At 38.6% G+C, this 16,510-nt stretch overlaps 1 protein-coding gene across 13 annotated transcripts in view; it reads left to right on the top strand.

Moving 5' to 3' along the window:
- The window catches only part of gulp1b (GULP PTB domain containing engulfment adaptor 1b), a 375,129-nt gene that overhangs the window by 291,786 nt on the left and 66,833 nt on the right, over positions 1–16,510 (top strand). For all 13 annotated transcript variants that reach the window (XM_072579030.1, XM_072579027.1, XM_072579037.1 and 10 more), the window contains 2 exons: positions 3,293–3,391; positions 13,508–13,645. In XM_072579030.1, the coding sequence (XP_072435131.1) occupies positions 3,293–3,391; positions 13,508–13,645 (237 nt within the window). The remainder of the gene's footprint in view (positions 1–3,292; positions 3,392–13,507; positions 13,646–16,510) is intronic.

The following is a 16,510-nucleotide window of genomic DNA, read 5'->3' as shown; positions in this document are numbered from 1 at the left end:
TAACTTTAATAGAGAGAGGAAAAAGAGTTTCTAAACCCAGCTTCGAGATTCCAGCAGCAACTGCTACTGAAAAACTAAAAATAAAAATCCTGGTTTTGTGGGAACTTGACCCACCCATTTAGGATGCTTCTATTGCTCCAACTTCAAAAAAAAGAAATACTCAAGGCCTCACCAGCTGTTTACACTATTGACTCAGAGTAGACTGCAGAGTAGACTCTCTCAACCTTCATAAATATATCTCTTGAAGCCGTAGTATCGTCATATGCCGATTACTGCAAGTATTTAGAACAATGAAGCCTTCACAACCATCTACAATTCTCTGGTCTCTTGTTCATTTTTGCTCAATTTTCCCATTTTTGGGAGAGATGAAAATACATTAGCTTCGGACACTTTCAGCATTCTCTGATTTTAAAAATAAAACAAATTTATTTTAATATTCCCTTAATTGTAACCAAACAGGGGTCAAGAAGCTTTGGATCAATGTTGTCCCTAAATTGCATTGCTACATGATGATACAGAAGTTCCTATTGAGGACATGCACAGATTGGCCGTTTAAGTTGCTGTATGAATATGGCCACATGAAAGAAATTAAAAGGCCGCATTTAAAGCAGCTTTTCTCAGTAAAGAAAATTCGAGGATGCATTGTCTCAGATCCACTAGTCACTATGCATAAATGATTTCTCCTTCTACATGTCAGGACATTGGTTAATCTGTCTTTAAAGAACCATAAAGAACTAGGCTCTATTACTGTCCTCTCACAGTTAGATCATTCTTTGCAAAGTTCCAAACAAACTACTGGTTACCTGTACTGGTCTCTCTCCATTCTTGCTCCACCCTCACTCCCTTACCAGTGGAAAAATGGTGGACCATCAGTTGCTGCCTCCTGCAATGGCTGTACTTGTCGTGTAGGGTTAGTAGTACCTCAGATGGAATGCATAGGAATTGGGCAGGTTGGCAAACCATTGATCACTGTCATTATTTATAAATAGGATGCAGTACACAGAGCTACACAATTAAGAAAGCAATTAATGTTTCTGAAGACATAAAGCTTTAGCAGTAGGATATTGAACTTCAAACAATAAAATAAGATAGATTTTGAATTCAGGCTGTATCTAACCATCTTATTTCTATGGTGAGATTCATTGAGCTCTCAACTACATTGCTTGATCTATTACTTAATTACTGATCCAGTAATCTTGGACTGGAATAATCCAAAAGAATGAAGATGTCCTCCTACTCCAAATAAATATTTCCCAACATCATGAAGAATTTAAAACATTGGTACAAATAATTTCACTCTGCTTAGAAAGACGAAAGCAGTGAAGGGATTGTCTCATGAGGAATGGCTGATCAGATTGGGTCTATACTCATTGGAGTTTCGAAGAATGAAAGGTGTATTTGTTAGTCTTGATGTTCTTTGATTTTTGTGCAGTAAAATTCAATTGATCCAAACTGTGAACTTTGTGGTTTCATTGTTTTCCTAAGTACCTGGATTTTTGAAGTTAAAACCAGTCTGTGTTTAAATCTTCAAAGTACATCTGTCTCAGAAGGACTGGCAGTGTTGTGAACTATTTCTGAATCACTCCTAAAGTTTTGGCAGTTCCAGAATATGTTCTGTTCTTCTGTGGAATACTTGTGTCACAGTGAAAGTATTTTTATGTATTTGACATGGAACATATTTTAACCTCATGTCTTCTTGATACCATCTAAGTTTAACAATGATATTTGGAGGTAATGAACATCATTTTCAATGAAGTTTAAGAAAAAGTTAAGAAGGGCTCAGTGACAAGAAACAGGGTGCCAGAATGAGACTGGTGGTATCCTATAAGGATCTCTGTTGGAACTTCCACCAATCACGATTGATTAACTTAGAGAATGGGAAAAAATGTAGACCTCTGAATATGCTAAAAGCAAAGATGGGCAGCATTGCAACCAGTATAGATGGATGGACTAAATTAGAAAGATTTATTGGTGCTTTGTCAAATGAGTTGACAAAACTAGAAAATGTATCCTATTACAGGCAAATATGAAGTCATCCACCTTTTGGATCTAAAGAGGGTAGAAAGGGCTATTTTCTAAACACTTTAGTGAAAAAAGTGGAAATGGTGGAGGCCCAAAGAGACCTGGGAATCCAAATACACAAATTATTAAAGTGGCATCATTGGACGGAGAAAATGATCACAAAGGCTGATGGAATCCCATGTTATACACAGATGATTAGAATGCAAGGGATTACAAGGTATGCTTAAGCTATTCAAAGAACTTGTTCGACCAGACCTATAGTACTACGGACAGTTCTAGGAATTATATCCCAGGTAGGGTTTATTGATGTTGGAGGGAATATTTTTGGAAATATGGAGGAGGTACTTCCACAATGGTGGAAAATACCTCGACCTTCTTAAATAAAGTATTGTGATCATTTTGTCATAAGCTGACTTGTCAGCTGGTGGAAGGTAGAATTTTGAGACCAAAGGTTCTATTCTGTGGTATTTCTCTTATAGAACAGAGCAATTTCTTTTCAGAACCAAGTGTGTAGCAGAAGCAGATTTGCAGTAATAGCCTATAACTGTGGATCTAGAGGCCAGTTGTTCATGATACCAAAGGTAAATGGTTATTTTTCCTTGACCTTTCTCTAAGATGATTGGCAACTGCAATGGGGGATGTGGTTCCAGTATTATCTTCCAGTATAAATAATTCACAAATGGCAGCGCAGTACAACCTCCACTAGAATGATACTACAGTATTGTTACAACCAGTCTTTGGGCAATGTGGTATGGTTGATAAGATATGTCAAACCATAAAGCTCCTGGGTAAGGAGAGGTCAACTGGCTCTACTTAGTAATTGGCACTTGAACCATTGGCACTTGAACCATTGGTCCAGAGGTAGGCACAACTAGGTGCAAGAGTCCTCAACATGGGGATAACCATTAAAACATGGTTAAATAATGATCTGATGGAACGCATAATGAGAAATTGCAGCACCAGGTTTTAAGAAGGCTAAACATGTCGTTTTGTAAAGCCGACAAAATTCCTCATACAGTGAGATGTTCAAAGTCACAGTCGTTAACTGTTTTGGATCCAGTCGAATTTATTAGAAATGCAGCTTCAATGTTTATGTAATTTTTTGTAGATTGTCTAAAGCGTTAAACAATCTTAATACAGCATCTGTTTTTCAGATTATAATTTATGGTAAATTTGTTCAGGTTGTTAGAAAGTTTTTCTCAAAATTGTTGTTTTGAGCAAAAACAAAACTGGGGTAATAACAGGCACAATTTTGACTTTTTGTTTTCAGTTTGCGAGGCATATAAAGAAGTCTGAGGGTCAGAAGACTCCCAAGGTCGAACTACAAATCTCCATCTATGGTGTTAAAATCTTAGACTCCAAAACAAAAGTAAGTCATTCTTTGATTTTTGGGTAATTATTAATGATCAAGTACTTAGACAAATATGTTTCACAACATGCAACAAATTGTAATTAAAAGCTGAACAGCTCACTTGTATAAAGTTAAAACTAAAATAAACCCACATTTGTTGCATGTATACAGCAATACAGGGTATAGTTATGCTTGATCCCAAATAAATGAGAAAAATACAGCAAGCAAACGTTAATTTGATATATGCCGTAAGGAAGGGCTGTTAGTGAGACCTGAGGTGACTGAGGGATCCTATTCAGTGGTGCTGGAGGTCAGAAGCCACAACAGGGGGCATGGGGAAGGTTAAAAGCCTGGAGATCATTGGAAGCTGTCAACGTGAAGGAGATAGTATGAGTCCAGATAAGAGGGTGAAAGGAATCAGGATTCAGTTGGAATTCTGACATTTAAGGCTTTAAGTCCCTTCTTCTTCATCACCACTTGACCCAAATTCATCTACTTTCTGATCTGCTTCTGTTTCCATAGAACTTATATGACTAGTCCCCATTCAGTGTCTGTTCATTAGTACCTCCTTGGATGTTGATCTGGGGGATTCAGTGATGGTAATGCCATTGGATGTCAAGGAGCTACTGTTAAGTTCTGCTTTGTTCAAGATGGCTATCACCTCTCACTTGTGAAACAGAAATGTTCTTTGTCACTTGTCTACCAAAACCTGGATAACTTCTGCATTTGGACGCAGTCTGCTTCAGGACCTGAGGCAGTATCTGAATGATGCTAAACATTCTGAAGATCCCCAATTGAAAGCTTAAGATGGTTTGAAGGTCATGGATGAAGCAGCTGAAGATGGTTGAGCCAGAAGAAATCCTACAGAGACATCCAAGTCCAGAGTTGAATAACCTCCAATAACCACAGCCATCTTCCTTCGTGCCAATTCTGACTCCAACCAAAGGAGAATTATCCCCCAATTCCCATTGACTGCAGTTTTGTTAGAGCTCCTTGACGCATCACTTCATCAAATGTGATGTTGATATTAAGGGCAGCAACTCTCACCTCACCTCTGGATTTCAGCTCTTTAATCCATGTTTGAACCAAGGCTCTAATGAAGTCAGGAGCTGACTGGCCCTGGAGGAACCTAAACTGGGCGTCACTGAGCAGGTACGGCTTGATAGCTCTGCTCATGACACCTTCCATCACTTTACTGATGACTGAGAGTAAACTGATGGGGTGGTAATCCCAGAGCTCTGCACCTTTTTACCATTTAAATAATACACTTAGATAATTCATTTTAATTCTTCCTGCCAAAATGGGCAATCTTACATTCTCCCATATTGTACTTCCTTCCCAGACCTTTGACTCATTTTCTATATCCCTTTGTAGTCTCTTTGCATCCTCTTCACAACATAGTTACTTATTAACAAATTTATCAACCAGACCTTCAGTCATATCATTGAAATCATTCACATAAATTGTTAAAAGTTTAGGCTCCAACACTGATCAGTATGGCACTCCAGTCATTACATTTTGCCAAGTAGAACGTGACCCATTTTTGCTTGTTCCCTGCTTCCTGTTAGCCAGCTGTTGTTCTATACATTTCAACATGTTAACCCCTATACCATGAGCTTTTCTCTTCTCCAATAACCTTTGATGTAGCACCTTATCAAATGCCATCTGGAAATCTAAGTGCAGTACAACCACTCATTCCCCTTTATACATACTATGTGTTACTTCTTCAAATAACTACAACAACATGGTTAACATGATTCCCTTTCACAAAACCATGTTGATTTTAGTATGACTTTAGGTATGAAAAAGTTGAAAGCTACTGTTGGAGTTCTCCCTCTATCATTTCTGCCCCTGTGATTTTTCATCTGAAGTAAAGTTTGAAACACTGTTGAAATCTCCACCTTTCATCTTGCTTAGTGCATGACAGGATTGATAGTCTATCCACATTGTCTTGGAGACTCAAAGTATGGAAGATTAATCCCTCGAGTATTGTTATGAACAGCCCAGGAGACAATAGGGATCACATTGTCACACCTGGTACATGCACCACGCAGATACAGTTGGCTCCTGTGAGTCTGCCCCTCTCTTGCTCTCCCAGTTTAATGGATGAGCACTTCTCAGCTCCCATCCCCCATGCTGCCTCAACATTGTCGATGCCAATTACAGCATTTTAAATTCCTGAAGAAACTGAACAACACATAAAACACACAATCATGCCATTTGAGCATGACAAATTTCCCGCACAATAACAATAACACTTTGCTGAAAACAACTATTCCTAACAATCAATTATACAATCCCAATTTAACTCCCTCAGTGAAGTTGAGGATAGCTTATATTTTCTGTGAAGCACAATGATTGGATTCTACTCATTGCTTGTTCTACTCAGCTGTTGCATGTAGGAACATGGTGCGTAATAATCAAGTCATGTTGAAATCAAAAATGTAATTTTCCTGAAAAACTGTAATAATTTTTCTACACAAATCCTTTTTAGTCTCCAGGTAATAAGTGCCCTGCAATTTCTCTATTGAGCAATAGGTGCATAACAGCATTTAATCAAATGTGTTTTTTTTTTCAAATTTAAACAATTTATTGTAATCTTGAGTTACAAGTGATGAACACTGTTAAAAGACTGACTGCTTTTTTTTATGTGTGATGCATTTTCAATGTGTTTAGCTTTAATAAGAAGTTATATTCAAAAGTGTCAAAGAATATAGTTTGATTAAATCCTAATGTTTGTGTTAAATATGCTTGGGCTTTATCCCAGATTTCCTTTGGCGATTTAAAACTATCAAGAAAAGAACTGCAATTGCTGTAAGTCTCAAACATAAACAGAAAATGTGAGAAACACTCACTTCAGCGGTACCTCATGAGGCATAAAAATAGAATGATAGAGCATAGAAGGAACCCATTAAGCTTATGATGCCAGTGGTAGCTCTCTAGCCAAGCAGTCTAATTATTCCCACTGCTCTTGCCACATAATGCAACCAATTTTCCCTCACAAACTTATGACCGGCTTTATTGTTCCAATATTATCATTGAATTTGCTTCTACCATTTGTTTTAAAGCAGTGCATTTTAGATCACAACAATTTCCTGTTTTAAAAAAGAAGTCCACAAGTCACCTCTGGTTCTTATACTTGTAAGCATAAATCTGTGTCCATTTGTTACTGCCTCTCCTGTTTGTGCTGGCTCTGTAGTAAAACTATTCAGTTATTTCCAGCAATTCTCACAATATGTCATGAATAACCTTTAGGTGTTTCCTTTTCTTTGCATCGTGTTCACTCTGCTTGTATTCAGATTTCTACATTTAGTGTGACTTGTAATCCAGGAATACAAGGCATATTATCACTTAGCTTTCATGCTGTCAGTAGTGTCATATGGGGCAATAATAGCCTCCAAAAGAGGTTGATGGTTTCGTAATCTCATTAACATCAGTCATGCAGCTGGATAAGTTTTGAAAAGGTACAATGCAAAATCTTCACTTTTTTCACATAATAGGTCGCTTTTAATGTGGAATTTTTGGCCCGATAAAGCAAATGCATCTTCAGTTGTCACTTTAGGTTAGAATCTGCATGGGTGCATTTTGACCAATTCCATGGTGGACCTAAATAAGCCTGCCAAAGGGAAATAGCAAGCTTTTCTTTAATTTGCTCATGGAATATGAGCATTGCTAACAATCATTTATTGAATATCTTTAATTGCTCTGGAGAAAATGATGGTGAACTGATGCAGTCCTTGGGGTGCATGGGCACCAACACAGTGCTGTTAAGTAGGGAGTTTCAGGATTTTGACCCTGTGACAGTGAAGGAATGGTGTTATAGTTCCAAGTCAAGATTGTGTCTGACATGAAAGGGAACTTGCAGTTGATGGTGTTCCCATACATCTGTTGTCCTTGTTCTTCCAGTTGTCAGATGTCATAGTTTGGAAGGTGCTTTCAGAGTAGCCTTGAATGTTACTGAAGTGCATCTTGGAGCTGATACTCACTGCTACCACTGTACGTCGATGTTGCAGATGATAATTGAGGTACCAATCAAGTGGAATTCAGTGATGGTAACACCATTGAATATGAAGGGATGATGACTGATTTCTCTCTTGCATAATGTCATTGTCTAGTACATTTGCCCTCGATGTAGTGCCAACCTTTTATCCTATTCTAAGATCAGACTAACCTACGTACCTTTCATTTTACTATCTTCCATGTGCCTAACCAAGAGTCACTTAAATGTCCCTAATGTACCTGACTCCACTACCACTGCTGACAGTGCATTCCATGCACCCATCACTCTCTGTATAAAGAACCGACCTCTGACATCTCCCCTAAACCTTTCTCCAATCTAAACCTTAAAATGATGCCCCCTTATGATAGCCGTTTCCACCCTGGGAAAAAAGTCTCTGTCTATCCACTCTTTCTATGCCTCTCATAATCTTGTATACCTTTATCAAGTCACCTTTTATCCTTCTTCACTCCAACAAGAAAAGCCCTAGCTCCCTCAACCTTACTTCCTAAGACATGCCCTCCAATCCAGGCACCATCCTGATAAATCTTCTCTGCACCCTCTCTAAAGCTCCTACGTCCTTCCTGTAATGAGGTGACCAGAACTGAACACAAGATTCCAAATGTGGTCTAACCAAAGCTCTATAGAGCTGCAGCATGACTTTTAGATTCTCTACAGTGTGGAAACAGGTCCTTCGGCCCAATCAGTCCACACCGACCCTCCGAAGAGTAACCCACCCTTTGCAGCTCTTAAACTCAATCCCACTGCTAATGAAAGCCAACACACCATACATCTTCTTAAGAACTCTATCAATTTAGGTGGCGACTTTGAGGGATCTATAGACATGGACCCCAAGATCCCTATGATGTTCTACTTTGCCAAGAATCCTGCCTTTAACCCTGTATTCAGCATTCACATTTGACCTTCCAAAGTGAATGACTTCACACCTTTCCAGGTTGAATTCCATCTGCCTCTTATTGGCCCAGTTCTGCATTCTGTAATGTCCTGTTACAACCTACAACAGCCCTCCACTCTATCTACCATGCCGCTAACCATCGTGTCATTGGCAAATTTACTAACCAACCCTCCACTTCCTGATCTAAATAATTTATAAAAATCACAAAGATTAGAGGTCCCAGAACCGATCCCTGCAGAACACCACTGGTCACTGAGCGCCAGGCTAAGTACTTTCCATCTACTACCACCCTCTGTCTTCTGTGCGCCAGCCAATTCTGTATCCAGATAGACAGATTTCCCTGTATTTCATGCCTCCTTATTTTCTGAATGAGCCTACCTTAGGGAACCTTATCAAACACCTTGCTAAAATACATGTACACCGAACCAGTGCTCTACCTTCGTCAATGTGTTTTATCACACCCTCAAATAATTCAGTAAGGTTTGTGAGGCATGACTTGCCCCTCACAAAGCCATGCTAACTATTTCTAATCAAACTGCGGTTTTCCAAATAATCATAAGTCCTGTCTCTCAAAATCCTCTCCAATAATTCGCCCACCACGGACGTAAGACTGACTGGCCTGTAGTTCCCAGCATTATCCCTATCCTCTTTCTTGAACAAGGAATAACATTTGACACCCTCCAATCATCAGGTACTACTCCAGTGGACAGTGAGAATGCAAAGATCATCGCCAAAGGCACAGCAATCTCTTCCCTGACTTCCTGTAGTAACCTTGGGTACACCCCATCTGGCCCAGGGGACTTGTCTATTATTATGATTTTCAAACTTTCCAGCACATCCTCCTTTTTTAAAGCGTATCAACCTGTTTCATGCTGGCCTCACAAAGGTCAAGGTCCCTCTCAATCATGAATACTGAAGCAAAATATTCATTAAGGACATCCCCTACCACCTCCAACTCCAGGCGCAAGTTCCCTCTCCTATCCCTGAACAGCCCTACCCTCACTTTGGCCATCTTCTTGTTCCTCACATAAGTGTAGAATGCCTTAGGGTTTTCCTTAATCCTATTTGCTAAAGCTTTTTTATGCCCCCTTCTAGCTCTTCTAAGTCCATTCTTCAGTTCCTTCCTGGCTACCTGTGACTCTCTAGAGCCCTGTCTGATCCTTGCCTCCCCAACCTTATTAAGCTTCCTTCTTCCTCTTGACTAGATGTTCCACATCCCTTGTCACCCAAAGTTCTTTCATCTTACCATCCCTTCCTTGCCTCAATGGGACAAACCTGTCCAGCACTCACAGAAAGTGCAATTTGCGACACAAATGTTACTTTCTACTTGTCAGCCCAAGTGTGGAGGTTGGCCAGATCTTGATACATATGGACACATATTATTTCAGGACCTGAAGAGTTGAGAGAGGTGCAGAGCTTTGTGCAATCATTGGCGAACATCCCCACTTCTGACCTTATGACGGAAGGAAGGTCATTGATGAAGCAGCTCAAGGTTATTGTGCCTGAGACACTATTCTGGAGAACTTGTGCAGAGATAACCAGGGACAGAGTTGTTTGGGATACCAGATACTCTGCCATAAAAGTATCTGGGGCTGATAACCCAGAAACCCCAACCTCTGCAATAGATAACATTTCCCCAAGCCCTGCATTTTCACATTGCAATCCTGCAACGCTAATGCTCTCAAGCATGTTGCTGGACACCATGTGATAGCTCTGCAGGGCCACTTGGGAGTTGCAGAAATAACAGCAGAAATGCTTTTTGTGCTCATGAATGGCAGTTTTGACACTGAGAAGAGGGACCAAGGGGAACTCCTGATCTTTCAGACCAAGTGAGTTATAGCCTGGAATATGTGGCTACATAAGGTGTAGCATAGGGGGGAAACAAGCAATTTAAATAATAAAAAGGGCCTGTAACCTCTATCACTTTAAGTAAATATAGTTAACATTTCCTTCCATGTAGCAGAATGGAAACTTTGCTTGGGTTTCTGCAGAGTGACTATTGAATAAAACACTATGACCCTCATACTCCCAGTGGTACAGGGGAAATCTCCAAATTAATGGATTTCTATATTGGAATGGTCACCCCAGTAGGCAAGGAAGTGAGGGATAAACAGCAATAACCAAAGGCATTCCTTGCTTGCACATTGGAAATACACAGTTTAAATTTCTAAGAGGATGGTCATGTATGAGGAGACAATACCACAGGTATATTTTGCAGCCTCAGGTTGATGAACACTAAATGGGGGATGAAGTTAGGTCGAAATATGGTGAATTATAAATGGCGCAACCTTATTGACTTAAGGAGAGAGATATTAACCCAGCAACCAAACTGCAATCAGCCTAACATCAATAGTGCTAATACTTTGGACTATATTAATCTGGGAAAATATTAATTGGCACTTGGAACAATATGGAAAGCCAACAGGAATATTTTTTAAAAGAGCATTTATGTTGACAAAGTTCATTTGATCAAGTCATGGATATAGTTGATGAGAATTTTATGGAGGTATGGACTTTGAAAAAGGAATTTGCCAAACTATCTAATGGACTTCAAAGCCAAGTTGAAACCCATGATTTTAAAGAGGCGCTACCTGCAAGCATTCAAAATTAATTAATTGATAGAAAGCATAGAGGACTGGTGAATAGTTTAAGTTTGTGGATAACACAGAATGGGAAATGCTATTAGTACTGAAGATGATGGTAACTGACCTCCAGACGACCTAATCTGGTGGAAAGGGCAGATGCATAACACAAAAAAATTAATGTAGTAAATTGTGAGTTAATTAGTTTTGTTATGAAGAGAGGGAATGGATAATATAAACAATGAGTACAGTCAATTTTTTTTATACACCTCAGATGTTTTTGATTCACCTCCTCATAACCAAGATGCGCACAAAGCTGGAGGAAAACATGGGACCCTTGACATAACCCTGTTAAATTAGTGTCAGCTGGAATACAAAGGACAGAAAAAAACTCTGAAAAAGCTATTCAGATGAATTAGACATTTATGTCTATGTATAATCCTGAATGTGATATAGACAGTGCACTTGACATGATTAGTCAATCCTGAAATGGATTGCTCTTAGCTTGCAGAAGAGTTTCTACCATTTTACACTAAATGCATTCAAAGTCAGACAGAACAGTACAAAAGATTGAGGAATTTTAAGCACAAGTTACATCCTGCATAAATTAAGAATCTGTGATTTTTTTTTCCCCCAATGCTGATGTTAAAAATGCCTTGCATTGGAAACCAGCATTATCCACAAAACTGGCCTGATTTATTGTTTTTTGAAAGGTTGCCCATTTTGCAGAAGCTCATGATAATTCACTAGGTGAGTCTGCAAATTTGCTTACTGACAAAAATTAAACTGCAATTACTTTTGCATGGACTGACTGACTCCATTTTCTTTTAATATTTTGACACTATGGAGCTAATAATGTGGGCAAATATAAAGAGTGGAACATTTTAAAGGAACTGGGAAGAGAATAAATTTCTCATTTCATCCCCTTTTGACAAGTTCAGTTACCAACCTATGTTTCTGATCCCCTACCCCAGCTGCTCAAAAAAAATTGTTAAATTTATGGAAATTGTGAATTAAGTAGCTGTTGGCAATCATTTTTTTCATATTTTTGTGTGTAATTCTTTGTTTTTACTTATTTATCTTTTACCATCTTTGCTGTTGGTTACCATTAAATGGAGTTAAGGCTTCGGACTAGCTCGTTGTAGCATCGATTGATTGGAAGAAATGATAGTCTAGCGTGTAATTGCAAGGAGTGATCATATAAGTGATACATGAAGGAAAATGTCCTCACTTCTGTTTCTTAATCTGATGTGTTTAATTATTATTTAGGGTTGCCTTAAGTCTCGGGTGAATTTGGAGAGGCAGTGGCATAGTTGTAATGTCATCGCACTATTAATCTCTAGACTCAGGCTCTTGATTTGGGGGACAGGGGTTCAAATTCCTCCATGGCAGGTGGTGAAATTGGAATTCAATAAAAATATGGAATAAAAGATGGTCGAATGTACTCTTGTAACCACTGTCATAAAAACCCTTCTAGTTCGCTATATAGCTTTCATATGACTCCAGACCTCAGCAATGTGGTTGACTCTTAACTGCCCTCAGAGCAATTCGGGATCAGCAACAAATGCTGACCTAGCCAGCAATGCCCGTATTGCATGAATGTATAAAAAGAATAGACACATGTTAAAACTGTGTGATGTAAAAGAGTAATACTTACAGTTATTAAATTATCTTTTGGTCCACTGAAGGATTGTTGACATAGATATGCTATTACAACTCCCATTGATTTAAAAAAAGAAATTTAGAATTACCTCTGTGTTTCACTGTGCATAACAGTAAAATATACTTGACTTCTTTTGAGGCTGTCATCACCACTTAGGTTACTGGTGACACACACAAACTAAGTGAGCCTCCCTTCTGTAACTCATTGTCATCTTTACTGGTGCTATCTATTAATATCCACTTACTAGCGTTTGGAAATGTGCTGTTTACCATCGTACCCAATGTTTACAGTTCTGGGGAGCTCATTGGTAATGAACAGGGAAGGCGTCTTAAGATTTTATGAAAATCAACTCACCTGGGTAAAGGACTTTGGTGGACAGAGGCAGAATGAAGGGAAGTTATTCTTCCAGTTGAACAGAAGAGTAATCTCAGAAAAGGAGACCGGGCTTTCTTCAAGAAGATCAAAGGAAAGTAAGAAGTTATTGTAGGCACATAAGGAAGAAAATTACCCAAAATTGTTTGCAGATTCCAGATCATGCTCAAAATTGCACAGTGTCTTTGAAGCCAAGTTGGTTGTTTGCAATTCCAAAAATATCATTGCTACAGGAAGATTGATGTGCAACAACAAACATATTTTGTTCATTAGTATTGTTATAGGTTTCCCATGCTACAATTTCTGCTTTCTGTAATTGAGAATAGGGGAATCTGTTTGGCAGAGATAGTTGGAGAGTTATGGGGCAAAATGATACGTTCTGGGTTGATTAGGTTTCACGCAGGTCAAAATAGGGTATGGTAATTAGAGGCAACTAGGCATGTTAATTTAAACAAATGAGACTGGTCTTAAAAGATTCCCCCTTGGATTTCGCAAGGAGCAGTCAGTTCATAAATACTAATCTGAATTCATCTTTTGGTACTTGATTTATTTTCCATTATGTATAATGTCACAATAAAGGAAACAACATTTGTTTACATTGCAGGAAATGCTGCATAATTGCCAATTACACCGAATATCTTTTTGTGCTGATGACAAAACTGACAAGAAGATATTTACTTTTATTTGCAAGGATGCTGAATCGAATAAGCACATGTGTTATGTGTTCGATAGTGAAAAGTGTGTAAGTATAAAACACAATGAACTGTTACATTAATGGCTAGACTGTTTAGAAAGTTCCTACAGTAGAATGTGTGCAACACAATTTCTAAGTGTGATCAATCAACTGTAATGGTTAATTTGAATAAGTTTGTATATTTTTACAAAATGTATGGGTAAATCCAACATCATGCAGATTCTAAATAGGCATCCAAATGTGGCTTGCTGGATTCAGGTTTTAGTTGCAGCTGCTTGCCTGCATTGACTTCAGGAATATGAGAAATGATGGGACTGTTGAGACTGCCAAATGCAGAAGCAGAAAGAGAAAACATGGCAGACCCACGGAGCTTCAATGAAGTCAGCAAGGACACATGATTCAAGAGGGCCCTTTAGCCACCACCTTTTCAAAAATAAAACATTTGATATCAACATCATCGAGAAAAACTAAGTGCGGCACTTGTCAATGACACCTGTTTACAGCAAGATTTGAATTCAACACCAGAGCACACATAGTCCTGCTTATGACGAGTGAAGTCATGGTGGCACTAAACTTTAGTAATGCAGCTTGCAGATGTCTTTTCGCAAGAAAGTGACAATGGTTTACTTTCACGTGCAGGTTTTTGTTCAGGAGGAGAAAATGTTTGGATTTTCCCAAGTATAATGTGTAATGAATTGACTGCATAAGCATTGTATTATATTTTTCTCCTTCAAATGCTGGATGTGTTTTCTATTGGGAAGAAGTATGATTCCCTGAATGTTTGAACAGAAACATTTGAATGTCATTTGGCATAGGTATTACTTCTTTTTACTGCAACTCCCTTTGAAACTCTTAATGTGTTATAACTGGATTAGTCTCCAAGAGGGACAGTGTTTACATTGGACGATAATAATTTGAGCAAGCTATTCTGATCAGCCATTAGTTCTGTGAACTTGTTTTAAACCTAATGTGTAAAAAATGATTTTTAAAAAGTTTTGGATCGATGGATGTAGTTTACTGCTTGTTCACTCCAGAGGATTTACTGGCAAGCATCTAATGAGGTTGGTGGTTGGGGAGCTGACCACTTTCCTGCTTTTATCAGAATTTAATGGGAAGGCTTGTGGAGAGTCTGGCTGCACTATTGCCAATTGAAAACCTCTGGGGGCAATTCAAGCTCACTTAAGGTCCTCATGCTGCCACCTCTGGTAGTCATCCAGCAGTGGATGGGGTACCAACTTTGCATGGGCCCCAAAGAGCAAGCAAGTTAGGAGTCATCTACACATAAAGTTTCCTGACCAAGTGAGTGGTAATGGAAAAAGGTGAGCTATGGAGAGCCATCCCCCTGCCCTCCCTATAAACAGCCTTACGCCCCACCCCTCCCGCTGGCTCTCATCTGTGCCTAGGGCAGACAACTATTCTGGATCTCAAGTGGCTGTGATACTTGCTACAGCCACTGCCTCCCAGTGGCACTGCTGAACATTGAAGAGCTGCCAGCCTGTAATTGCTCAGCAGGTCTTGGTGAGCAGGTCTCCAAGCTCCTTAATGCTGGGATAGGCTGGCCATCTCATAGCTAAGTGTCTCACTGGCACTTAATTTAACCGGCATTGCCAAAAATAAAAGTGACATGATGCTTTGCGATCACCTTCATTAAATTAAATATCATTCTCTGTTTCAGGCTTTAAATTGTTTGGTTATCTAAAATTGCTGGAAAAGTTCAATGACAAATAGTAAATATTTTATAATATTTTACCCAATGGATAAATCAACATAACAATCTAATGGCTAGATAAATAGCTTTGAAATTGAGGTGTTGCTATATGCAAAGATAGCCAGCAAGGAGACTGTGTTTAATTTCCTGAGATAGCTTACATGTCTTGCAGTATTATTGACCCCTCAAGATGATGGTTGCAAATAACCAAAGCATAACGCTTACAATTACTCTCAGTAGTAGGTTAAAGTGCCTATTGTTGGAGCCCCTACACACATTCAAAAATGATTTCACTTGGGCCAGGCTGAAAACATTGAGAATGAGCATTGCAGTAGTGATAATTTGTTTAGCATTCCACAATTCACTCCTCATGTAAAGGGGCCCAAGGTAATGATTTTTCAATACTTGAAGCATCAGAAAGAACAAACAAGTGTGGACTTAGGCTATGTCTTGTTTAAAATTGTAAGCAAATATGGGATTGGTGGGACAAGCAATTCCATTGCAACTGATAGTTGGTGACAAAAAATTGCAACTTCTAAGTGTGACTCATGAGACTAGTGCCAAGTTCGTAGTGACCTAAGTTGACTTCAGTGATTATACCACAAATTTAATATATTGGGACAAGCTGTCAAAGTACAACAATATTCCAATAAAGACATTAGAAAGAAATGAAAACTTATGAACTTGAAATTAAAAAAAGAAATATTGCCTAATAAATAAATGGCAGAATGGTTAAACTAACAATAAGCTCAAATTCTGTTGTTGGGAAAGGGGGAAAATATTCCAGAATGACCTTCAATTAGACACATATGGTCAACATCACCTGTAGACCAATCGGAAATTGAAAAGAAGATTATACTGAGAGCACTCTCTCTTCCCCACATAGGAATTAAAACCTATTAAGTAGGATGAGTGAATTCAAAAAATATTTACTTCTGACTAAAACCAGATGGAAGGTTACATTTTATGCATTTTTATTGTTTTGTGGGTTTGGACAATTTATAACATTTCTAAAATAATACCAAAAATAAATTCTTAAATTTCATTTGGAGGAACAAAAATCAAGTTTATAAATGACTTTTAAAAGAAGACGTAAATCTCGATCAAGTTATAGCTGGAATGGGCCAAGGTTTGTTTTAATAAAAAGTCTTAATTATGTTATTACAAATATGCATTTGCTTAACTTGACCACTTTTGATATTTCC

The sequence above is a fragment of the Chiloscyllium punctatum genome, chromosome 10 (genome assembly GCF_047496795.1).
Source record: "Chiloscyllium punctatum isolate Juve2018m chromosome 10, sChiPun1.3, whole genome shotgun sequence".
Taxonomy (NCBI): Eukaryota; Metazoa; Chordata; class Chondrichthyes; order Orectolobiformes; family Hemiscylliidae; genus Chiloscyllium; species Chiloscyllium punctatum.
This window is presented reverse-complemented; position numbering and strand designations above follow the sequence as displayed.